The following is a 25,583-nucleotide window of genomic DNA, read 5'->3' as shown; positions in this document are numbered from 1 at the left end:
GCAGGGATTCTTAAAAGACGAAATATTTTCTTTTAAAGAGAAAATTTAATCACCTATGAAAAAAGTCTCAAAAAATCACCAACTCTCTTTTGAACTCAAATATGAAATAAATAATTCAAATGTTCCACATAAATGCCAAATTCTTGATATTGTTGAATAAATTTCAAAATAATTCACCAAAATTTCAACTGTAAAAATGTGACCTTTCAAAAGTTTTATTTTTCCCCCACAAGAGGGCACTAGAAATGCCCCAAAGTAAATTATACATTTACTTTATGCAAAAAGTGAGTCAAAGGGCATTTTCTTCCCCTTTAATTTGAAGCTGGGAAACAGAGAACTAGTCACTTTTTAAAATATAACAAACAATAAATTGTATGGTACAGTTCGTTGTATTGGCTGGCTTCATGATAAAACCACTGGTCCCTCCAACCACCACCACCAAGTGTCTTGCCCAAGGACACAACAGCAGCTGTCTGAATCAATCATACACCCTTCTAGTTGCTGGACAACCTGCTGACAACCATGCATGGTCTCACAGCTTGCAGAAGAAGATTCAGCATGCAGAGATTTTTTAAATCCCGGTTATAGTCATGCCTTCATGAAACATTTAATCCGATGGATGCACAACAGACCTACTTGAGATACATACAGATGAGATACATCATCTGTGTCCTATCAGACCTGACATCCAGACCATATTCATTTTAAATATTCATGAATGGAGATGTGCAGCTGTAGGGCATCACAGCTCAGAGATTCCCACAGATTCAGAGAGATGTCAACTGCGTTTGAACTCCATGATCAAAGAAATATAGCTTCAAGGGCTGCCATCTTTAAAAAAAAGTCTTGGAGTGAGATTTTCTTTCATTTTACTTTGTGTGTGTGTGTGTGTGTGTGTGTGTGTGTGTGTGTGTGTGTGTGTGTGTGTGTGTGTGTGTGTGTGTGTGTGTGTGTGTGTGTGTGTGTGTGTGTGACTGTTAGGTTTGGCAAAATGACACACTAGTCTGGCAGTGAGAAAAAACAATGTGATATTAAGGCAGAATTAATTTTTCAGAGGAAAAATGGATGCTGCAATCACTGTTTGCTACAATGTAAATTAAATTATGGGCAAAGCAAATAAAAGAAAATGATAAAATGTGGAAAAAAAAGCTATACATTTTCATGTGCTTAAATTGTAAATGTATTTTCACAGGAGAAGAGTCACGTCACATTGTCTTTTACAATAGTACTGTTGGCCAATCCTCACAGGAAATATATTCTGCTAATATTCTTTTCTGTCACTGAACACATTTGCTGTATTTGTTTTTTCTTTGTAGAGTTTATACATTTGTTGTGAAATATGAACGCATCAATGCTGTCCATCAGTCAAATCAAATGGCAGATTAAATATGTAGACAACGATCCATCGTAGTCTTTTTAATTACAAATTTTAAATTACGTGACAGATATAGTGGAAACACACGATTATTTTTTATTAAATTGGAGTACAACATGTGTGATAAATCTTTGTTGGTTTTAAATTTCCTTCCTGTTTTACCTGGTTTCAAATTAGCAGTAATTTAGTTTAGCCACTTGAGGGCGCTAGAAACAAAGTTTTGGCGAAGCATCTACATAGAGTTTGCAGTTTATAGATTTTTTCTTTCTTTCACTTTTTTTCTTTTGTTAAATGTCACACCTAAATGTTTCATATCAAATAAAAATGTAATATCAGATATAATATTATAAATGTTGTTTAAAAATCTGAATTTGATTTATTAAGATGGAAAAGAGCTTTCTAAACTAACTTGGTTTTGTGTAGAAAGGCAACCCCCCCCCCCCCACGTTAAATCAATAATTGACTGAGACTAATCTAATAATTTCAATGTTTGTAAACTGAGTTTATTTTCAATAGATACACCCAGACCAGATTATTGACAGACCTGCAGAACTAATAGATCTCTTCAATAGAACCTGCATGACAACATGAAGTGGGCTAAATGATCTCAAAAAGCAACAAATGTTATATATAAAAAATATTCCCATCCCACCCTCCGTGGGTGGTTTCATCCTTCCGAGCTCGGGTCCTGCAGAGGCCTAGGAGCTTGAGGGTTCCGCGCAGAATCTTAACTGCACTTTTCTGGACTGAGATGTCTGATGTTTTTCCCGGGATCTGTTTTAGCCACTCCTCCAGTCTGGGGGTTACTCCCCTGAGTGTCCCGATGACCACGGGCACCACCGATGTCTTCAATCTCCAGGCTTTCTCAAGTTCTTCTTTGAGCCTCTGCTACTTCTCTATTTGTCATGTTTCTTTTTCCTGATGTTGCCATCACATACAAATACACACACTGACAAAATCAGACAACTACTTTTTTAAAGCACTGTTAATCTCAGCATTGATAACACAAATTATAATTTAATCTGTAACCATAAAGCCATTATTAAATCATGAATGCTTGTAATTTTCTTGCAAACTCAAATCGGGTTTCAGGTCATCAGATTTCAGGTCTGGACAGCCTCAGTAACCTGAAGCGGACTCTCTGGTGCTGAGAAGAGATTGTGATAGAGCAAAGCGACTGTAAAACCCGAGTCGCTGGAGTGACGACGCTGACCCACATTAAGAGCATCATGTCGACAAAGAGATTACATATTAATTATGAGCAGCATCAGCAGATGACAGCCTGCTGTTTTCCTTCTGTCCGTGCTTTCAGACTCTCGTCTCTCAGGTGGGGCCATCGGGGTGGGACCCTTCAGGTCTCTGTGGTCCAAAGCTCCATTAAGGGGACAGGGAATGACGCTCAGCTGCGTCACTGCTGGCAGTGGACCAGAAAACCACTTTATCTCCCCTGTTGTTATTCTACGGTCCATTGAGACTGAAGCTGCATGAATGTTTCATGGTGCACGTGCATGTGCAAGGTAAAGGTCTCTGGAGCACAGATGGATTTTAGATCAAAAGGCTGAGTGAATGCAAAGTAAACAATTTAATTCTGCTTCTGGAAAAAGTTAAATAAGGTGAGGAAAGCAGTGGTTTTGCAGGGAACTGGGCTTGTGCATTTGATTGAAAAGCTGCAAAAACAACAGCAAAGCAGAGCAATCCTACAGACCAAAAACATGGACTTTTGCTTGAAGTTTCAATGTCCCTTTGATGGACTGGAGACTTGTCCATGGTGTCCCCTGTCTCTCACCCTAAACGACTGCAGGAGCTCCACACAAGCTCTCAATGACCCAGTGAGGAACTAGTATAGAAGATGAGTGAGTTTGTTTATTCAGTAATCACACAAGCATGGCACAACTCATAAAATGGCAACATCAACGACAAAACAAGTTCGCGTGAGGTGAGGAACATGATTTCTACTTTTATCTGGAAAATTTCTTTGGACTTTTCTCCACATTTAGACTTTTTTTCTCTTATTTTGACTTTTTCCCCATTTCTGCTTTTTTATTTATATATTTCAAAAGAAAAAAAGACAGAATAACAACAAAGGAGAAACATGGAAGCCCACTCCCGCCACTCTGATTAAATGTTGTTTTTTTCATTATTAAATCATATCTCATAATTTGTGTGACTTCCTTCTTCCTCACTAGCTTACTTTCTTGAGATCCTGTATTACCTTTTCCTTCATTGTTGTCCCCCTCATTTTTCCTTTTAATTTTTTAATATTTTCCAAATTTTTATGATATTTCTAAATAATTTTTTAAATATTTTTAATTTAAAAAAGTTTGTTCTTGTGAAGTGCCTTGCGATTTCTTCTCTTGAGAGGCGCTATATAAAATCTAGTTTATTCTTCATAATTATGAAATGAGTTATAATTATACATACATACACACACACACACACACACACACACACACACACACACACACACACACACACACACACACACACATATATATATATATATATATATATAACTCATTTCATAATTATGAAATATTTATATGTTATTATTATTTAATCATAGCGAGAATGGGCTTCTATAAATGGCAAAACAAAAAGAAGAAAAAACACAATTTGTATAGAAATCGTAAGCAAATTACTCAAGATTTTAAGTTCGGAGGACATTTCATTCTTTCCTCACACAAGTATAATTTTATTATTTTTGAGTGCATGAAGAATCAAAACTTTTTCTCGTCTGTATTTTTGTCTTAAACCAGTCACCACTTTGTTTTTATTCTAAGAGATATTTTTTATTCTAAGAGATCATTTCCGGTCATAAACAGGTTTTCTCCATTAAGAGCTTTTTTCCTGGTGCTGGAAGCTGAAGCCTCTTCCCTGAGATTTCAGAGCCAGGATATGAAACCAGAGAGGTGGGCGGACTAAAGTGCTTGTTTTTCAGCTCGGACGGAGAAGCAGAAAAGGAGCGCTCCTGACCTGTTGTTGTAGTGCGCCTGTGGGGCTGGAGGACGGTCGCCATCTCTGGGTAAACACTGTAACCATATCGCACACTTGATAGTGTAGTGTGTGTGTGAGAGTGAGTGTGTATGTGAAGCGTACAGTAGCAGCAGATGGGAGGAGGAGGAGAGCTGTTGCAGCAGTCTCAGCAGGACCGACGTTTTTGTTCGCCTCCCGTGCCACCGTCGCTTCCCCCTCACTCGCGTCTCTGAGCTCCGGTGTGTCCGGACCGGACCGGACTGAGCGGTTCCAGTTAAAATGGGATTTTAATGCAGCCCGCGCGCTGCCCGGATGGGGGGGACCGTGATGTTCGCCAGGGAATAAAACGGTGCAGCCGATCGGTGCGCAACATCTCGTTTCCATGGACATCACGTCCATAATAACACAGGTTGCAAATCCGAAAGAGGAGGAGAGCATCTCATCAGGTCAGGATAAAGGTAAGGTGTGCAGGAATTACATTTATTTATTTTAGTTTATGTTATTTCTGATCTTCGGCGCCAATCTGTGCAAATCTGCAGAACATGGGCTGCTACAGCTGAGCAGGATGGACCTCCATTGTTGAGCTGAAGCATAGCAACATCACACATTAGTGGTCACATCTTTACCAGCCTGTTTTATCAAGGATCCTTCAAAATAAAATAGTCACTGACTTGGATCTATTTCCAAGAGTAAACAAGGTTTACTACAGGGGGCGGGCACTCTTCATATCCCTGGCTGTCAAATACATTCTTGTTTTTACCTCACTGAACACCTAAGCTTCATAAAATACAAATTAAATCTAATAATAAACCATCAAAATAAAATAGAGTATCTGAGAGAGTAGACAGCTGCAGAGCCAGAAAACAACAGATCAACAGCTGCTGCACAGATTAAAGATTTCTCTGTTATTTTTTAAATGTGAGTCTCCACTCCGCCATGTGGTGATGACATCGATGCGAAATCCCCCCACTCCATGCTCACGAGTCAGGAGATTCCATCAACCATCAGAGGGCTTCTCGTGAACGGATTTTCCACATTGTTTTGCATCACGACATTTACTGAACACTTAATTAAATTTACTCGCCCCCCAGTAACACCTATCATCCCAGTCAGCCCACAGGGTGCTGGGAAGCCAGAGGGACCATAGCTTCCTGCTACACCCAGTGCTCCTGTTTGGAGAAAAGGTCACCTTTCTGCTTCAGCCACCTCAGAACTGACATCAGTACATGGCCCACTCTGACTCATTACACATCCCCAACTCGCACTCGTGGAGTCCATCCAGACTTGTTTGCATCAATAGGCTCAATTAAAACTGAATATTTAGCAAAAAATTTCTCAACCAGCTGAGATTTTTAGCGCCTTACATTCTGAATACCTTCACCGTGCTCCTGTTGGTTTTAAAATAAACATTATAGCCATTTTTAAGCTTTTTTAATGTAAAATGTGTAGTTAATGCTAAGCTTCCAGAAAAGCGTCTCTTCAGAGTTCACACCTTTCATCATCATTGATAAGCTAACGGCTAGTTACAGCATGACCAAACTGTATTGCTGCCATATTAAATTGGCTCAAATGAAAAAAATCGTACACATTTGTGCAAAGCCATTTTATAAACCTTTGCTATTTGGGCAGGAACATTAAAGCAGAGGTTCGTTGAGAAACGTGTAACGCCTCTTGAAATACGATTGGCCACGCCGAGTTTTACATGCATGCTGAACGTGAAAAGAGTCTTTTACTCCTATTTCCTGCTTTAGAGGTTGAAAAAAATGACATGGAAAAAGCTCGGCTCAAAAAAAGCCAGACAGTAAAATTTGCATTCATGGGCTCACCCACCGTGGCCCTTGAACTCAAGGCTGTGTTCATTTAGCAGGGAGAACCGAGCTTTTCTTGGCTAGTAAATGCTAACCATTAGCAATGGCAACTTCATGGCAGAACACATACCTGCTTGGGTTATTTATGGGAATTAAACATCAATTCTGCATTTTTTTATTAGAAGGAAGAGCGAACAGAAGCAGCAGAAGAGTCGTGTTGTTAGCCAGTCATATGTCTAATTTTTTATTCTCCCTGTGTTTTATTGATTTTTAGCTGTTAGTTTTGGGAATTTTGTTGTATTTCCTTTTTATCTTTTATCTGTGTTCGACATGATTGTACAACGCCGGTTTAATTAACTAACATTTTTAGTGTACAGCGCCTTGTTTGGTTGTAATTCCTTGTTGAATGCGCTTTATAAATAAAATTGGATTGGACTGGATTGGATATGTCTGCATATCATAAATATTAATGAGTGGGACTAACTTCTTTTTCCTGAAACAGGACCACCAGAGCTTATATTTATATCACAGAAAGCAACTCCAAATGCATTCATTCATACTAGAAACCAAAGCAAATTCATTGAAATATTGAGCGTATGCCCTCGTTTAGAAATTCCTGTCAGATGTGAATTCTAAAGGGACATGAAGTGCTACAATATTCTGTTGCTTGTGATATTTATTCTTGTGTACAACCATGTTATGCAAAACTGTTATTTGTTTTTTTAAAATAGCAAGGTCCTTTATGAAAATTGGCAGATTTGCTGTGTTTTAAGATGCTTTAGTTTTGGCTAACCTTGGGCTGCTTGTCAGTCCAATCAGACGCAAACTCTATTTCTCTAAACACAGGCCATTCAGAAATCTAAACACAATATCATGAAATAGCTAAAAAAAACAACCTTTCATCACTGACGGTCTCTACTAAGATGCAACAGACTTCACCCTGAAGATAAAAACAGCAAATACACTTTTGCTGTTGTTGAGCTTTTTTCTTCTTTTTCTGCACATGACAATCTCTTGTCCAAAATTCCCACACTTACTTACTTATTTATTTATTTATTTTTTGCTCAACACTCTGCTTATCTCAAACGTAGAATCCCAGATGGCATGCAGTCTCTGATAAATAATCCGGCAGGATAAAATCCCGGATCGGCCTCTGACCAGAGATGACACGGCAGCCGCCGTCACACTGTCACAAACACAATTCTACAGATGCATCAACCTTAAAATCGTGTTTACGGTGAAGTCCCCGTGTAACGGCATCCTGTCAGGTTATGGTCCTCATCATAGAGTAAACATTCCACCCACCCACACACACACACACACACACACACACACACACACACACACACACACACACACACACACACACACACACACACACACACACACACACACACACACACACACAGTCATATTTTGAATACTCAGAGTAAATCCAGGCTATTTTTGTACCCTTATTAATTTGTCTTAGCATAGCTGCAAAGTGTCGTCGTCATCTTCCTCCGCTTATCCGGGTCCAGGTCGCGGGGGCAGCATCCCAACTAGGGAGCTCCAGAACGTCCTCTCCCCGGCCTTCTCCACTAGCTCCTCCGGCAGGACCCCAAGGCGCTCCCGGACCAGATTGGAGATGTAACCTCTCCAAAGTGTCTTGGGTCGACCCGGGGGCCTCCTGCCGGCAGGACATGCCCGAAACACCTCCCCAGGGAGGCGTCCAGGAGGCATCCTGACCAGATGCCCAAACCACCTCAACTGGCTCCTTTCGATCCGGAGGAGCAGCGGCTCGACTCCGAGTCTCTCCCGAACGTCCGAGTTCCTCATCCTATCTCTAAGGCTGAGCCCGGCCACCCTACGGAGGAAACTCATTTCGGCCGCTTGTATCCGCGATCTCGTTCTTTCGGTCATTACCCAAATCTCATGACCATAGGTGAGGACTGGGACGTAGATCGACCGGTAAATCGAGAACCTGGCTTTCTGGCTCAGCTCCCTCTTCACCACGACAGATCGGCTCAGCGTCCGCATCACTGCAGACGCCGAACCAATCCGCCTGTCGATCTCCCGATCCCTCCTACCCTCACTCGTGAACAAGACCCCGAGATACTTAAACTCCTCCATTTGAGGTAGGACCTTTCTCCCGACCCGGAGTTGGCAAGCCACCCTTTTCCGGTCGAGAACCATAGTCTCAGATTTGGAGGTCCCACCCTGGAGCCAGGCCTGGGGTTGGGTCCCGTGAGCGAGCGCCTGGTGGCCGGGCTTTCGCCCATGGGGCCCGGCCGGGCCCAGCCCGAACCGGATATATGGGCTCATCCAACCGTGGACCCACCACCCACAGGAGGAACATGAAGGGTCAGATGCAGTGTGGATCGGGTGGCAGACCGAGGCGGGAGCCTTGGCGGTCCGATCCCCGGACAAGGAAACTGGTTTTTGGGACATGGCTGCAAAGTGTCTTTAAAACAAACTATTCTTTGTTTAATATTATTAAAATAGATGTATAATAATTAGTTTGTGTACTTTGATAGCAATATAACAGTAATAAAAAATATATATATAATAGGCCCTCACCTCCTGTAGATCCTCCACCAGGGGGCAGTAGACGTGTATAAGCGAGTATACGTAAGGGTTCTGAAGAAGTTACTAATCCTGATCATCCATCTTGATGCTTTAAGACCTGAAATGATTTGTTGCTAATTTGCAACAGCAGACCACACAGAGTTAACGATTTGGTGAAGATAAAAGTTTTTTCATAATGAACCAAGTTCAAGAGACATTGCCCGTAGTTAGTATTAGCCTTTTATAATTAGTTTGCTGTTAAAACAGGCTCCTCCTTTAGCTCCCTCAAACTAGCGTAGGCTGCACCAAAGTTTACTCCGGTTTTAGCTCTTTGCTTTGCCTCCAAAGACATCACTCTTACTTTTACTTCCAGGCTCCGCTACGATGTCAACAGGAAAAGCTCATTCCTTCTTATTCTTGTGCTTTTTATTGATGATCAGCCAAGTGAAAAAGCTAATTGGTAGCATAACAGTTAATAGATGTACTTCAGGTAAAAAGCGCCCCCTATAGAGCACGTGCCTGCTGTTGCGATTCCACCCCTATAACTGAGCTCTGTCTAAAGGTCGTGGCCCGACTACATATAGGATGGCTTGCCAGGACAATAATATGAGACTATGCGGTGTAAAAAGTCCCATCTTCATCATCCTGACACATAGTTTTCTTTTAAGCGTTTTTACAATAAGAGCCCTGGGAAAATGCATTGACCTAGCTAAAAAAAAAAACAATTCTCATAATATTTTAAAGAAACTAAAATAACAGCCAACTCCCTTTTGGCTGACAACAGGGAACTAAATGCTGGAGGTGTCGTGTTTTCATCCTGCTGACTATAATCAGAACATGTGGTCGTTTTTAATGCAGAAGGTGCTGAACTGAACTGGAAAAAGACACACCGATATCGTCCTCGACATATCGTCCACAGTTCCCCACAATCATCGTCAATGTCAACGTTTTACTTCCGGAATCATATCGGTCAATTTGATCAGAAAGTAGAAAAATATATTTTATTATAGGTTATTTTAGGTAAACTGAATTTGGACCAATTCTGTGTGTGCAGGTCAGACTTCCTGTGCATTTTTTAAAACACCTTGTTATTATTATGACAGTTCATACCCTGTCAGTTCTTTCTGCACACAGGGTATTAAGTAAACCATACACCTTTTCTTCCTTCACCTCTTATAAAATGCATCACCCTGGAGGGTTTTTGTATCCTCGTGAATGTTTTCCTGATACCCCAGTAATGCTTCTTTAGCTTAACTTTAAATATGTTGTTAACTTTTGCTTCTCTTTGAAGCCAAGTGAGGCTTTTTATCCGACAGTGGCTTAGTTCTCGTAGTCTGATGCAATGAGGTGAAAGTCAGACTGAAAGTCTGGCTCCGTAAATCACTCAGGCTTTGCTCAGATAACTTCCCAGTAAAGGAAGGTGTCGATGGACAAGCCGTTTACCTCAATCAGATTAGGTCCAATCCCATTTTAGCTTGCCGCTCCTGCGGCGCGAGCGATGGCGAACTCACCGATTCATCCTCAATCTCTAAGTGATGAAGTCCTATTTGAAGGGGCTTCCTTAATTTTTTTTTACAGGAAGATTTTTTATGAATCAGCTTTAATTTGTGTCTGATCTCCATCACACAAGCTTTTCCCTGCAGCTTTGGGAAAAGCAACAGAATACACTGTTTAGATGTGTTTAATGTGTCTGATGATGGTGTGCAAACCATCTTTCTTGTCCATTTTTATCCCAGCTGGAGATCAATCAATCAATCAATCAATCAATCAATCAATCAATCAATCAATCAATCAATCAATCAATCATTAAACCAATGATTTCATACACACGTGGCTTCTGAGGTCATCCCTGGAACATACAGCTGTGTGTTAATAAAGTGTTTATGATGTGAGGACCACACCTGCAGGGGAGCTTCGCCGCTGTCCCACCACAGCCACATTCCTTCACCTCTCCGGGGAATCAGATTGAGCTTCTGAGCGCGTACGGTGAAGTCAATATCCAGTGAAGCATTTTGACAGGGAGGATGGAGATAGAAGAGCGGGGCCCTTATTTCAGATTTATGAACCTCTTTCAGCCAGGGCAGCTCTAAAAGCTGATTAGATTCAGCTCTGGGGAGGCAAGCATTAGATGTTTTCAAACACATCTTTATTTCTTCAACCCGGATCCACAGTGGCGTTGGTAAAAATATATTTTTTTGTCCTTCAAGTCTAATGCGTCTTGATTGAGAAGCTTCTAAACTGTGTGTATAGAACTGGCTCATTGCTCAGTGTGTGTGTGTGTGTGTGTGTGTGTGTGTGTGTGTGTGTGTGTGTGTGTGTGGTCTCAAATTGTGCATTCCATATTGGAAAACTCCAATCATCAAAGATGGGAATCTGAAATTTGGCAATGCTCCATTGGCCCTAAATCCAACATGGCCATGGGGCGACAGTGGCACAGGAATTAAGTGCTTGCCCCGTAATCGGAAGGTTGCAGGTTCGAGTCCCGCTCAGTCTGTCGTTGTGTCCTTGGGCAAGACACTTAACCCACATTGCCTGCTGGTGGTGGTCGGAGGGACCGGTGGCGCCAGTGCTCGGCAGCCTCGCCTCTGTCAGTGCGCCCCAAGGCAGCTGTGGCTACATTGTAGCTCATCCCCACCAGTGTGTGAATGTGTGTGTGAATGGGTGAATGACTGATTGTGTTGTAAAGCGCCTTGGGGGGTTTCAAGAACTCTAGAAGGCGTCGTCGTCGTCTTCCTCCGCTTATCCGGGTCCGGGTCGCGGGGGCAGCATCCCAACTAGGGAGCTCCAGGCCGTCCTCTCCCCGGCCTTGTCCACCAGCTCCTCCGGCAGGACCCCAAGGCGTTCCCGGACCAGATTGGAGATGTAACTTCTCCAACGTGTCCTGGGTCGACCTGGGGGCCTTCTGCCGGCAGGACATGCCCGAAACACCTCCCCGGGGAGGCGTCCAGGAGGCATCCTGACCAGATGCCCAAACCACTTCAACTGGCTCCTTTCGATCCGGAGGAGCAGCGGTTCTACTCCGAGTCCCTCCCGAATGTCCGAGCTCCTCACCCTATCTCTAAGGCTGAGCCCGGCCACCCTACAGAGGAAACTCATTTCGGCCGCTTGCATCCGCGATCTCGTTCTTTCTGTCATTACCCAAAGCTCATGACCACAGGTCAGGATTGGGACGTAGATCGACCGGTAAATCGAGAGCCTGGCTTTCTGGCTCAGCTCCCTCTTCCCCACGACAGATCGGCTCAGCGTCCGCATCACTGCAGACGCCGAACCAATCCGCCTGTCGATCTCCCGATCCCTCCTACCCTCACTCGTGAACAAGACCCCGAGATACTTAAACTCCTCCACTTGAGGTAGGACCTCTCCCCCGACCCGGAGGTGGCAAGCCACCCTTTTCCGGTCGAGAACCATGGTCTCAGATTTGGAGGTGCTGATCCTCATCCCAGCCGCTTCACATTCGGCCGCGAACCTACCCAGCAAGAGCTGAAGGTCAGAGCTGGATGAAGCTAGGAGGACCACATCATCCGCAAAAAGCAGAGACGAAATTCTCCTGCCACCAAACTCGACACACTCTAGAAGGCGCTATATCAAATACCGGCCATTTACCATTTACCATGGCTGACAAGTCAATGCAAGTAAAGATGGCAGAATGATACCAAAACACACTGGCAGCATATGTAATTGGCCCTTTTTTTTATAAAGTACTTTAAAAATAACAAAGGTGCATCAACGTGCTGCACAGCAAAAGTCCAATTATTAACAATAATAATTATGATAATACCAAGAAAAACAACAATAGAAAACAAGTAAAACAATATCAAAAGAGACAAAAAAAATAAAATCCAAAAAATTAAGTCATAAAATATAAGTTGGAAAAACAAAAGGCCTCTAATATGTTTATATCCTTCCTGTAAGTCAAATGCTTTCCCATAAGCAGAAAACTATCATATATCTTTTTATTAATGTCATTTTAATTAATGTTTTTAAAACATTTGTTTAAGAAACTCCATATAAAGTTGGAATTGTATAACTCACATTTGTGTTAGAAGATACATATTTTTTGATCATTTCAAGTAGAATGTGCTACCAGGTAAGTTTGTTTGCAGTAAACCTTGTTTATTTTGTTAGTTGGTTCTTCTGCACAGCAAGCTCTGGGTTTATTTTTAAGTTTGTGTGCTTTGGATGGTGTGTTTGACAGCACTGTGGAGAAAGTATGTGTTTGAGTGTGGCCCGAAGTGGAGCTCTCATGCTGTTTTGCTTGTTTTTGAGCAAATAGTTTTCAAATATCCATTTAGGGAAGAATATTATTCTGCAGAGTTGGTTTAAGCGTCAACAGCAGTCAGTTAAGCTTGTTTCATCAGAGTAAAGACATCTGAGGAACTTTACCACTTTTGTTTAAATGACCCTGATTTTAGGTCTACATCTTTACATAGACTCATGTGATGCAACAGCAGGCTTGTAAAGTTATGAGGTAAATGTCCTAATTACAAAATTATCATAATGTAATCTGTTAATATTTAACTAAGTTATGCAGATTTTTCACCTGATTCTCTCGTTCCATCAATCTTAAATAGCTCTGAAAATAATTGGATCAGGTAGTCCCACCGTGTGTGGTGTTCTCTGATCAACTCAGAAGGACATCGGGACTGCTCTGATCATTGGGAAAAATAAACATGGTCGGATTTTGAGAACAAACAGCAATGCAGCCTGAATGATTGAGATGTGTAGCCAATGAGAAAGCAAGATGAACCCGCACTTGTTTACATCACAGTCATGTTAGACCTCCCGAGGTTTACCGAGATTTCCCGTCGGACTGGGGAAATTGGTTTGTGTGTAGTTTTTGCAGTGCAGCTATACACTACACACTATGGGACCAAAACTGGTATGTCCTTGAATTTTTTTATCACCACTTGTGGGATCTCTAAATGCTTCGATAACATCCGAGAATTAGAAAATCTCGTCATGTGAACCAGGTTTATTTTCTCATCATTTTACTTACATATACACTCAAATTCTTGTCCTGCTTATTTCCAAATTGGGTCGTGAGAGACAGGGAACATGCTGGACATGTCTGCCAGTCCATCACAGAGCCTTTTCACCCATAGGGGTGCATATGCTTGAGCTTTTGCGGTGGAAAGAATAATTCCACGCGTCTAATCCTGTCAGTGTGTTTTGCCCTTGTTCTGCATTCAGAAGCAGAGTTTGCTTTCAAAGTGAAATATGAAAATAATCACAAAAACAACCTCGATTAAATTCTTTTTCAAGACAGTTTAAGTGTAGCTGTAGTCAGCTGCACAGAAGGCACAGGCTTAGTGTCATTTCAGGCAGTGGACGTAATCAGAACAGATGAAAGAGATTGTCAGAGGTCAAGTGTGTGCACGTGTGTGTCCAAGGAGAGCAGGGGAAGTATTTTGTTTGCAGGCTGGTCTGCAGCCTAAACGCTGACAGGTAAATGTAAGTAAGTGGCCTTTTTGCATACTTTTCCCTCCTCTAATTGATGTTTTTTCTCAGTAATTCCAAAAGCGAGATCGTGTTTTGTCCATAAAGATTTTCTGTCACCTCTCCTGAATTATGCTGCACACCACCTTGTGAAATAATTGACAGAAGAGCACGAGGGGTTTATGCATTTTTAAACAGCTGAACGGCAAAACACACACAGACACACACACATGCACACACTAAAAGTAATTCTTCAGAGGTAAAGGTGAGTGCTGTTTAACGGCAAGTCTCAGGGGTCTCTAAGTAGGACACAGCATGGAAATGACAAGATGAATGGTTTGCTGGGACAAAAAAAGGGACTGGAAACATAATAACACACCCATAGATGACCTATTTGTTTACATCTCATCAATAACAAACTGCCTCTCAATGTGCACAAATGTGATTTACAGCAAGAACTGGCATGTGGCATTTCAGCGCTAACTCAATCATGAGCGAGGCACATCTACAATAAAACTGACAGGAGAAAGGAAAAAACGTGATGCTCACAAAGAGCTTTTCTGACTGCGCTAATCTGTTCTGTAATGACTTCTGTGTGCATGAAGGAGCTTCCCAAAACCAGAAAAAGTGATGCTGATGTCATATTCGTATCATCAGTTTGATCTCAGCTTTATGTTGGAAACTCAGCGTTTTCTGCTAAATTAGACAGCGTTTTTGTTGTGATAAGATCACATCTGTGGCTGAAGGAGCTGAAGCTGACATTCCACGCATCCCCAATTATAATTAACTTTAAAAAACTTAGAAAAATGAATTTCTATCTCTTAAATTGGAAGAAAATCTCTGGTTAATTTAGGAGAGAAGTGCAGATGGTCTTCTGATAGTTTTTTCCCCAAAGTTAACTTGTTCAAACAAGTATTTGAAGTTGTGTAAATCTGCTAAAATGAGCTCTTTTGGGTGTTTTCCATCTCCAGTAGCAGCACGATTGCTCTTCACACACCGAAGGCTCAAAATGGAGCGCCACTATCTACCACCTGATCTGAATTTATAAGCACAACTTTTCAAAAAAGGGTATAGAGAGGTTTTATTGTCAACAGGACCGCTTCAGAGCTCATTTAATGAAACATTATGAGTGCAGTGTCCATGCAGCCCTGCAGTTAGCATGTCTAGAAGTCTTAATTCAAGGGGAGGAGCTTAAATATCTTGAGCCCCTTCCACACTAACGTCGACTCAACTCCACTCTGCGCAGCCCACGCCAGCCTGGCCGGGTAGATTACACACACCAATGTGGATGTGAAGGAGCATATGGGCGGTCTCTAAAATTGGATATCTGTGATGTCATGAGCGCACCTCCAAACATGTGGGCGGGGCAAAAGAAGCGTGGAGAAGTCTGCGGTAAACAAAAACAGCAGCCGTGAGCAGTGTTGCTTTTGGAGATTGACTCTGGTATTGCATTCTTCTCTTCTGTATCTGTCCTCCCATGGGGCAGCTCAAGCTTCGCAGTGCTCTCTCTCTCTCTCTCTGTGTGTGTGTGTGTGTGTGTGTGTGTGTGTGTGTGTGGTGTGTGTGTGTCAGCAGAGATGGCTTCAATCAGAGGCATATTTCCTCCTTAGAATGATATTGAATTGCACATGCGGGAAGCCCCCGCTGGCTGATTCTATCCGCCAAGCAAAGGCTCCCCCTAATGGTAGTCGTGAATTGGAGCCAATCTGTTGACAGTGGGTGTGTTGGACCAGTTTGGCTCCAAGCAGACCGCCTCGAGAAGAGTGCTCAAAAGCGACCGGTTGCATGCGGATTAAATCCAGACAATGCAGATAACTTATCTGGGCCGAGCGGAGTTAGGGCTAGTGTGGAAGGCATATTGGATTATTGGGATGGGGCAGATTGGGGCTGAACCGGTGGGAGGATTATATCTCTACGTTGGCCAGGAAACTCCTTGGAGGCCCACCAGTGGAGGCTACTGGAGAGAGGGTAGATTGGACCTCGCCCCTGAGGGTAACGAGAGGCGGCCAAAATGGCAGAGCCCCCTGGACATCATTTCAGCTCTTCAAGAACCTTCAATTTGGCTTTCCACTTTTTGCAAGAATCATTTTTAGTGCAGTTTATTTTCACTTTAGTGTTGATGACCGACCAAACCCTAGATAAAATTCTCTAGCTGAAACCCTAGAGAATGGTTTGATTTCCATTCTCATTCTCCTCGATCTGAGTGCGGCCTTCAACACCATTTCTCATCCCATCCTCCTCAATAGACTCTCTTCCTTAGGCATCACTCACACCCCCCTCCGCTGGTTTCACTCTTACCTCAGTTCATCCAGTTAAAATCCCTCTCCTCAATACCCTCCCCAGTCAAGTCAGGCATGCCCCAGGGCTCTGTCCTGGGGTTCCTCCTCTTCATAATCTATCTCCTCCCTCTTGGCAATATCTTCCGCAAATTTAGTATCCAGTTTCACTGCTTTGTGGATGACACCCAGCTCTACATTTCCAGTAAACCTAACTCCACTCTCCCACCCTTCTGCCTTACTCTCTGCCTCTCAGAAATCAAATCTTGGTTCACCTCTAATTTCCTCAAACTCAACGGCAATAAAACTGAACTTCTTCTTGCTGGTACCAAATCCACCATCTCTAAATCTGACAGCTTTTCTTTAACTATTGACAGCACCATAGTCTCCCCCTCCCCTCAGGTTAAGAGTCTGGGTGTCATCCTCAACAGCTCACTTTCTTGTCATGCTCACATCAATAACATAACTCGGTTAGCCTATTTCCATCTTCGATCCATAAACCGTCTCCACCCCTCCCTTACCCCTCACACTGCCGCCATTCTTGTCCACAGTCTCGTCACCTCCCGTCTCAATTACTGCAATTCACTTCTTTTTGGTCTCCCTTACAAACTCCTTCATAAACTTCAACTGGTCCAGAACTCAGCAGCCCGTATTATCACCAGAACCCCTTCCTTTCACCACATCACCCCGGTTCTCCAGCAGCTTCACTGGCTTCCAGTAAACTTCAGGTCCATCTTCAAGATTCTCCTCCATACCTTCAAAGCCATCCACAGCCACTTTTCTCCATATATCTCAGACCTTTTAAGTATTACCACCCCCTCTCGTTCCCTTAGATCGTCTTCCTCCCTCCATCTTGCTGTTCCTTCTGCTTGTCTCACTACCACGGGGAGCAGAGCTTTCAGCCACTCTGCTCCCCATCTCTGGAGCTCATTCCTCCCAGACATCAGAAATATTGACAGTTTCACCCTCTTAAAATCCTGACTCAAGACACGCCTGCTCAAATCTGCCTATGACCTCTGATTTTATTTGAATTTTTTTTTCTCTTGATGTTCTTTTCTTCACAGTGTTTTATTGTTGTGTTGATGTATTTTACTGAATGTATATTTCCTGTCAAGTGACCTTGGGTGTCCTGAAAGGCGCGTTTGAATAAAATGTATTATTATTGTTGTAAAATATCTCATACTGCGCGTGTACAGCGTCTTTGATATTCCAGCTTTGTTTTTGTGTTTGGGACGCTGGGCTCTGACAGTTAATGTTGAGCAACACCCAAAATTTTATCATAACTTCTGTCTGGAGAGTTTAATGTCACCAACTTGCACCAACTTGTTAGAGAGAAGCCTAAAACACAGGATCGTATTAACTTGTGACATAATTCCTGTTGTTTTCAACCAACAGACAGGCTTGCTGGATTTCCCATCTGTTGCAGAGCCTCTGGCGTTCTGATCAAATGGATAAAAATCCAAAAATACATATCTAGAAAATAAATCGCTGCAGCCTCAGACAACGTGAGCCGAGCTGCTGCTGGTTGCGCAACTCCCTTAGAGTCGTCAGATCTCCCTCATTATTTCTGCCTTCGCTCTCCTCTGTGGGTTCGTTCCCCCGCCTTTGTCATCTCCTTCATTTCACAGAGAATTAGAGGAGCAGCATCTCTCATTCTCCAGGCGCTGCTGCACGGCTGGGGCAAGAAAACAGACGTTGTCCAAAATATACGTCCTCAAATCACTGCAAACCTTGTTTTTTAAACAGTTTATTGAATAAGGTCACTTATGTAAGCTAATGTGGGATGCATGTGTATAAATCAGAACAAAAAAGGCGGGAAATAAAACCAGAAGGGCAGCTGGGGGTCAATGGACGTAAGGAAAAAGGCATCTGAGCTGCGTGCACCAGTTCAGCCTCAGCTGTCTGTGTGGGGAAGGAGGCGGGCTTAATTCCATCATTGGGTGCTATTAATGCCCTGATGGTCTCATGACATAACCCACCATGCTCCGTAGGACCGTAAACACACAGACTGACACCCACAAGTGTCACACGGTTGCTCTGATTCACTCTTAGTGTGTTTTAAGTGCTTAGTGAAGAAGATCCTGTTTGTGATTGTAGCAGACCATTGTGGGTTTTCCTTTTTTAAAAAGGAGCCATTTGTAGAGGGAACTTCCTGGAAAAAGCATAAGAAATTCCATGATTAATGTCATAAATTTTCATGAAAGTAACTGGATTTCAGAAAGTCTTATATTGTTGAGAGAGTAAAGGAATAAATCAGTGATACTGAAAGAAGGATTCACAACTTTAGCTTTTTCTTTAATCCTGAAATTTCTCACTTTTAATTTGCAAATAAAAAAGTGAACAATATCAGAAATGATTAAAAAAAAATCTTCTGACACTTTTACAATCTTTCCGAGAATGAAGGCTAAAGGGTGAAAGGAAACTTTAAAATTTTCTTTTTGAATTAGATGTTTATTTTTAAACGACCACCTTGAGTTTTGGTCTTTTTAGAGTTTTTTTTATTCAAGTGCAGACTTGATTTTAAGCTCAGAATCAAATGTTTTTAAAACTCATATTGTAGCTGGACTATTTTTATGAGAATAAACGAGTGACTAAAATATTCTCCAGCAGATTGTAGGCAGCGATAACCCCTGTGGAGTTGGGATTATAAGTGTTTCCATTCTTGGCGCCGTCTGATTCAGAGATTTCTGCAGGGATTCCCGCTGCAGCGTTATTCTGCTGACAAAGTGCACAAAGGAGTTTCCTCTTGCAGCTGTCTGTTTGTGTTAGCGGTAGCCAGAGAAGGAAACGGCTTCATCTTCAGGTGCTCACTCTGGCTGTCAGCGTTGTCAGTGGATCAGAAACAAAGCTGAAGGCGAATGCTGTGTGTGCATGTGTGTGTGCACGTTTGCTCGTCATTTTGACTGCTGCAGAGAACATATTTTATCTCACACGTTGTTACATAAGGCCACAAACAGCTGGTTCCACTTTCAATGCAAACACGACTCAGATTCTCGGAGAAGGGAGGCGCCAAACATTCGGTGAAATGGTGCTCGCCGCCTGAGGTGATGGCACGGATTCAACATCGTCTTGTTGTTGTTCAAGTGCTATGGACTGCAGAAGAGAAATCCCTGGCTGTAAAACACTTGGGCTGTCCCATTTTAAACCAGCCTTTTTTCCATCTGAATTATTGAAGATCTACGTTCACAAAGATGGTTCTCACGTTTACCTCAGCCCCCCCCCCCCCCCCCCCCCCCCCGGGAACCACTCACTTTACTTGCCTGAATGGTCAAGTAAGTGCTATTAGAGAGGCGTTTAAGCTCAGTCCGACAAGCGTTAACAGCAATTTAATGAAGTTAGGATACTTGAAATTTATGCAGTGTTCATTTTTACTTATTAAACTGGCTGGTCGAACATTTGGTAGAACCCATTTTTAGTCCCTATAATTGTATTGCCCTTCCATAAAAAGGTCAAAAGGCCAGGTCACAACAGTGTGTGCATGCACTGTTGCAGAGGTACAGATTTAAGTAGAGTTGGTGACATTTTTTATGGACAAGTAAGTATTTAATATTAGATAAATGAATAAACAGCATAATGTGAAAATAATAATTGTAAAACTACTGTATGTGTATTAGATCAGCTGGCCAGCTAAAGGTGTACTTTAACGAATGAGAGGCATTTCCTTCAGCTGTAATCATGGGAATGGGGGGGAGGGACTTACGGTGCGAGACATTTTTCTACCTCTAGATGGTGCCCTCCAACTGAAAACTCCACATTTCTGCTTTATTTCTACTTCTTTGCAAATGTGAAATGAAACACCTCAAAAATCATAATAAAATCATAATAGTGTGATTTTACCATTGCGTGAACCAGATACTTGGTGATATCTAGAGAAGAAGTTGGCGGGAGTGGTACGTCGGGTCTCCAACCGTCAGCCCTGAAGTTGTACGACTCCATAAGGAGCCTAAACCCCTAATTCACACTGGAAGCATCAGCAGCGCAGAATGAGACTTCAAATGTCACGATTTGTTTATGCAATCTGCCTTTAAATCAAGAAGAAGTAAACCACGTTTGATATTATTGATGTAGTCCCTCTCCACTGACAGGATTAAAGCCATGAAAAGCACACCCTGCACTTCTGGAACGATGCAGGCCGCGATTAAGCCGTTAGGCCACACCTAAGCTACATACATATATATATATATATATATATATATATATATATATATATATATATATATGTGTGTGTGTGTGTGTGTGTGTGTGTGTGTGTGTGTGTGTGTGTGTGTGTGTGTGTGTGTGTGAAATCGCATCACTGCAATACTTTTATTTAGAAAATTACCTGGGATTTTACACTGATACTCTGTGTGATTTTCTGTCTAGCCGTATGTTAACTGCGGAAATCGACATGTCCGGAAATAGAACGTGATCCTATCCACAGCGGAGTGCTGCTTCGAGGACTCACCTAAAAACGGACCCACCGTGGCTGGTTTGAAACACCCCCATAGACTATAATGGATTATATTTGGAGCAGTGACGTTCTGCTGATGTTCCGCGCCGCTGATGCTTCCAGTGTGAAATAGGAGTAAGTCTCCTCCTTGTCCAGTTGGCTATGATTGCGGATAGAAGTTATTTGCTTACGCCCTCAATCATACACATGCTGTTCTGCAATTTGAATTAGCGATGCTCCATATTAACTTTTTTAACGGATATCTGATATACCGATGTTGTCTGACGCTTAATTTTTGACACTGAAATAAACAGGTACCGATACCTGCTGTGCCCCCCCCCCCCCCCCCAATGAAAAAATAAAAACTAAACTAAATATTAATCCCTGGCATATTTGCTAACCTTTCAAGATAGGATATCATCTGATCTTCGTCTTTTTCTCAACTTAAAGCGTAATATTTCTAACACATTGCTATCACGGCTCGCTCTCCTCTCATTTATACCTGCTCACCTTCCAAGATGGCGCTGGGGGCGTGTTAGAATGTGATAGAACAGGTGCATACTTTGTCCTTTTATTTTAAAAAAATTTAATTCCCTTTGTAAACTATGGTCTGTGAATGTGTAGGTCATGTATTCAGAAGAATAAATTAGACAATTATAAAAACTCATGGACTTGATCACAGGCGTTGACTCAACTCCACAAGTGACTGTTTGAGAGTTAGAGAGTCCACATTTAAAGTCGCATTCTTGAAACATGGAATTATTCCACCCTGTGGGTCACGGGGTGATTATCTCTTCATGCCAGGAATGCTGAGAATTTCCTGCCTTTCCTCCTTCTTCCGGCCTCGTTAGCGGCTGTGTCTGAACATGTGATGGGAGCTATGACTTTGATTGACTTGCTGTCTTTCTGTTTCTCAACGTTGAGTGCGAGGAGTGATGCAGGCACCGACTCCTGAGGGCACTTTTCACAGCTCTGAGATCTGCTGAATTCGACTCAGCGGGGTAAATAAGGTGCACCTGCTCTGAAGAGCTCTCACCTCTCTGGATAAATCCCCTTTTAGACGTTAGCTAGCTAACTTCAGATGCTTTCGGACCTTGTATGGCTAACACAGGATGCTATGTGTGTACATGCTTGTGTTTCTGCACATGGCTGCAGCAGCAGTCTGTTGTTTGTGTCCATGGGAGAAAGGAAAAGGGTGGCGTTGGTGGTGGTTTGGGAGGGGGTGGAGTAAGAATCAGATCCAAGTATAGGCTGCTTCACCACAGTAACTCTCCCCTCCCACTCTCTCCCCCTCTACCTCCCTTTTTCTTCTCCCCCGTCTCTCAATTCCACCTGCTTTGTTGGGACAGTTATTCTGGAAAGTTTCTGAAAATAGAGAAGTAAAGAATGGCATCAAGCTGTTAGAGAAAAGCTTTACAGCGAAACTTGAGTAAAATTGCTTCATAGTCATGTTTGTTTCTGCTCTAGCTTACACTTGAGCAAATTTAAATGGATCTTTTATGAGCTTTACTTTATTATTGTTTGTTCTGTTTACTTACTTCCTGCTTTGCTGCCCTCTCCTTTCGCTACTCGTAATCAGCACACCTGCTCCTCATTAATCTTCCGTTTAATTGATTGTTATTAGATTTTCTTTAATGCATTCATCAGTTCCTTGTGCTCTACTGTTATTTTTAAACTCATCATTCTGTATTTACGCCATCGGTAAATTCAAAGGTTATTCGAGTCTGTTTAATTCTTCCACAAATGTGGTTTCCCTTTGTTGAACCCATCGAGGTTGAACCAGACTAGATCATCCACAGGCAGGGTAGGGTGCCCCCAAGGGGTGGCCAGGGGTGGCCATGGCCACCCCTAGAAAATTGCCCCCCCAGGAAAAGCAAGTGTTAATAAATCATATTAATGTTCAGTCAAACCATATATTGATCATGTTTATTCAACACACAATTGTAAAACAAAATAAAAATAATACAATTAATGAGTAAAGACATAATCAGAATTTTTGAAAATAATACATATGTTTCTGCTTCTCACCATTTAAAAAAGTTTTTATCTCCATAGTTTTTTGTGAACACAGCAACAGGTGAATTGATCTAAAAAACACATTTTTTAAATAAAATTTGGGATAACATTTTAATAACTGAAATGTATTTTCCTGAAATGTTTGTGTTTATAAAATTTAAGTTAAATGTTTTGGATACGCACTGTTTTAAAAAAAAATAAAAAACGAATAAAGGAGCAATGCAATACATCGCCACAGGCTAAACTCTCCCAGAGTTACCACAAGGACCAATTTGGTGAACCACCCCAAAAATGTATTTAGCCCCATCTGGCCACCCCTATCAGGCGCCCCTGCCTGTGTACCTCTCCACATATCTGGTCTGGCTGTGGAGTGGTTTTGCTAACCAAGATTATGCCAGAGTCTAATGTTACATTGAGTTCAATGTTACGGATAGGAATGGATACACGATTTCAGGAGAGCGTTTCAATTTTTATTGCAAAGCGCTGAGTAGATTTTATTCTGTGTAGGGCGCTATTCAAATAAAGCTTTCTTGTCACAATATCAGCATGCTAGCTTGAATATAAAGAGTGTTTTCTCACATTTCGTGTCGTGCCTGTTTGTAAAAGGAAAATTGTAACTTAGAACTCCGAAAGACGTTCAAGTGTCAAAACAAACCAAAAACCTCCAACTCAAGCTAAGTACAGACCGAGTTTCCATTAGCCTTATAAAAGTTCTGAAAGCAAACCACTAATTTGCAGCCTGCAGCTGCCAGTTACAACTCAACAAGCCAACTAAATGTGCTGTGGACACCACCAAAAATGATGCTCTAAGATGCCTGGTAGTTGATTTGTTTAATGCATAACAGACACCTCGCCTGATTTGTCAAAAAACACACACGAGGTTGTTTTCAGCTCAGAATGAGCAAAATAAATATATGGGCAAATTTTAGACCTCAATAGTAAAATATCCAAACATATTTGGACTGTTCTAATCCCTACAGGGAGTTTATTCTGTCCATCTTGCTTTCTCTTATCCAAAAGTTAGATTTTTGTATTTGCTGTAATTCTGCGAGTATTTACTTAGTTACAGTAAAAATGAACCTCTGCTGCAGGATTTCACCTGATGGTGTTAAAAATGTTTTTCAGTTTGAGCATCAGCACACATTTTTGCATTAGCTTTGTCAAAAATGGAGACTTTATAATTAATCTGTGTTTGATTTAATGCTAACATAAAAAATGGGAAAAAGTATATGTAAATAATAGCAATCCTACAAATCTGAGTGTTGATGTGCTTATGTCCCTGTTCGTGATGCTTTGTTGTAACGGGATATTCCTCTGGTGTTGGATTTCTGCTCAAGTGAGGACACGCTCACCATATGAGGAGAAGGTTTTGTAACTCTCTCTGCGTGGTTGTGTCTTCCAGTCTCCCAGTCCAACAGCAGCTTAAAGAAGCACCGCAGTCGGAGTATTTTCAGCCCCTTCTTTTGCTGCTTCTGCAACTACAACAACTACCATGTGGAGCCCCCACCCGCCAACAACAAGACACTTTCTCTGCCCACTCCTCCTGAGGAGAACGGCAGTCCTCCGAAGGTAAAGCTAATTTTTCCCTCTCGTGTTTGGCTTAAATCCTATTTGCATATAATTATTGTCCCAGAGATCAAACATTTTTGGGAATTCTGGGACAGGAACACTAATTTGACAACGGGGTTTTGTTGTGAAAACCTTTAGAGTTGGTCTTTTCCTGCTGGAACGCCTCACTGAGCCTCCCCTCAACAAATTCTTCCAGCTGTTTCAAACCCGTTGAACCCAGAGGTTGTTTACCATCCGCTGCTTGAAAACATGGGCTCGCTTCCCATCTTGCATTCTTCAATATCTGCCTACGCACACAGCCGCCACACACACACGCAGCGTAGCGAGCACACTGCGAAGCCCCAAAAAAACATGATGAAGAAGAAGAAAATATTTCTATAGCGCCTCTCAAGATAAAAATCAAGATCCGCAAAAACAAAAACTGTAAAAATATAAAAAGAATTTAGAAAGTGGTTAAAATATATTAAAATGAGCAAAAAATAGACAATTGTGATTAAAGAAAATGTTAAGAAAGAGAGAGTGAATAGGAAAGAGGGAAATCAGTGGATCCTGAGGAAGGTGGAATATGCACATGCACTCGCTCACTCCTGCAGAGTGCACGAGTCTTACCATGACAACACGTGTACCGACCCAAACACGCACTGAAACTGATGCTTCTTTAATCCCTGTATAGTGGGCCTTGTGTGTGTCGGCTATGATGGATTGCTTATCCCCCCCCCCCCCCCCCCCCCCCATGCCTCCTTCACTCCTCGTGTACACTCTGACCAGTGTAGTGAGAACGTGAGAAGAGAACGTTCTGGTGGTTGAAAAGGCGCCAAACCCTGAAGCTGCTCTACAAACATACTGGGCTAAAAACGGAGCAGAATCACCCCTGAACATCTCTCGTCCAGGGGAGGAATCTGCGGTCCTTCACAGACACTGCACATGTGGTCAGCACCGACCCGCTCCGCACCTCACCTTGATAAACGAGTTCCCATTATTTTAGTGTGAACTTAGTGAACCTGGCCATAAAAAGTCTTGTTATGGCACGGGTCTGATTCTCTAACTGGGCCTCTGATTGCCGTCCCTCCAAGTCGAATGCTGCTGCTAGATTCTTGGCCAGCCGAGTTTGTTGCTATGGCAGCTCTGTTTGCTTTCTGTCTTGTTTTCTCCCA

At 42.3% G+C, this 25,583-nt stretch overlaps 1 protein-coding gene across 1 annotated transcript in view; it reads left to right on the top strand.

Annotated features, from left to right (window-relative positions):
* The first annotated feature begins 4,498 nt into the window (after positions 1–4,498).
* The window catches only part of ctdspla (CTD (carboxy-terminal domain, RNA polymerase II, polypeptide A) small phosphatase-like a), a 42,618-nt gene continuing 21,533 nt past the window's right edge, over positions 4,499–25,583 (top strand). Inside the window, exons 1-2 of the mRNA XM_054751206.2 lie at positions 4,499–4,806; positions 24,263–24,429. Coding sequence (XP_054607181.1) covers positions 4,731–4,806; positions 24,263–24,429 — 243 coding nt within the window. The 5' untranslated portion in view covers positions 4,499–4,730. The remainder of the gene's footprint in view (positions 4,807–24,262; positions 24,430–25,583) is intronic.

This window comes from Nothobranchius furzeri, chromosome 7 (genome assembly GCF_043380555.1).
Source record: "Nothobranchius furzeri strain GRZ-AD chromosome 7, NfurGRZ-RIMD1, whole genome shotgun sequence".
Lineage (NCBI taxonomy): Eukaryota > Metazoa > Chordata > Actinopteri > Cyprinodontiformes > Nothobranchiidae > Nothobranchius > Nothobranchius furzeri.
The sequence above is the reverse complement of the archived record's forward strand: the minus strand, read 5'-3'. Positions and strand labels throughout refer to the sequence as shown.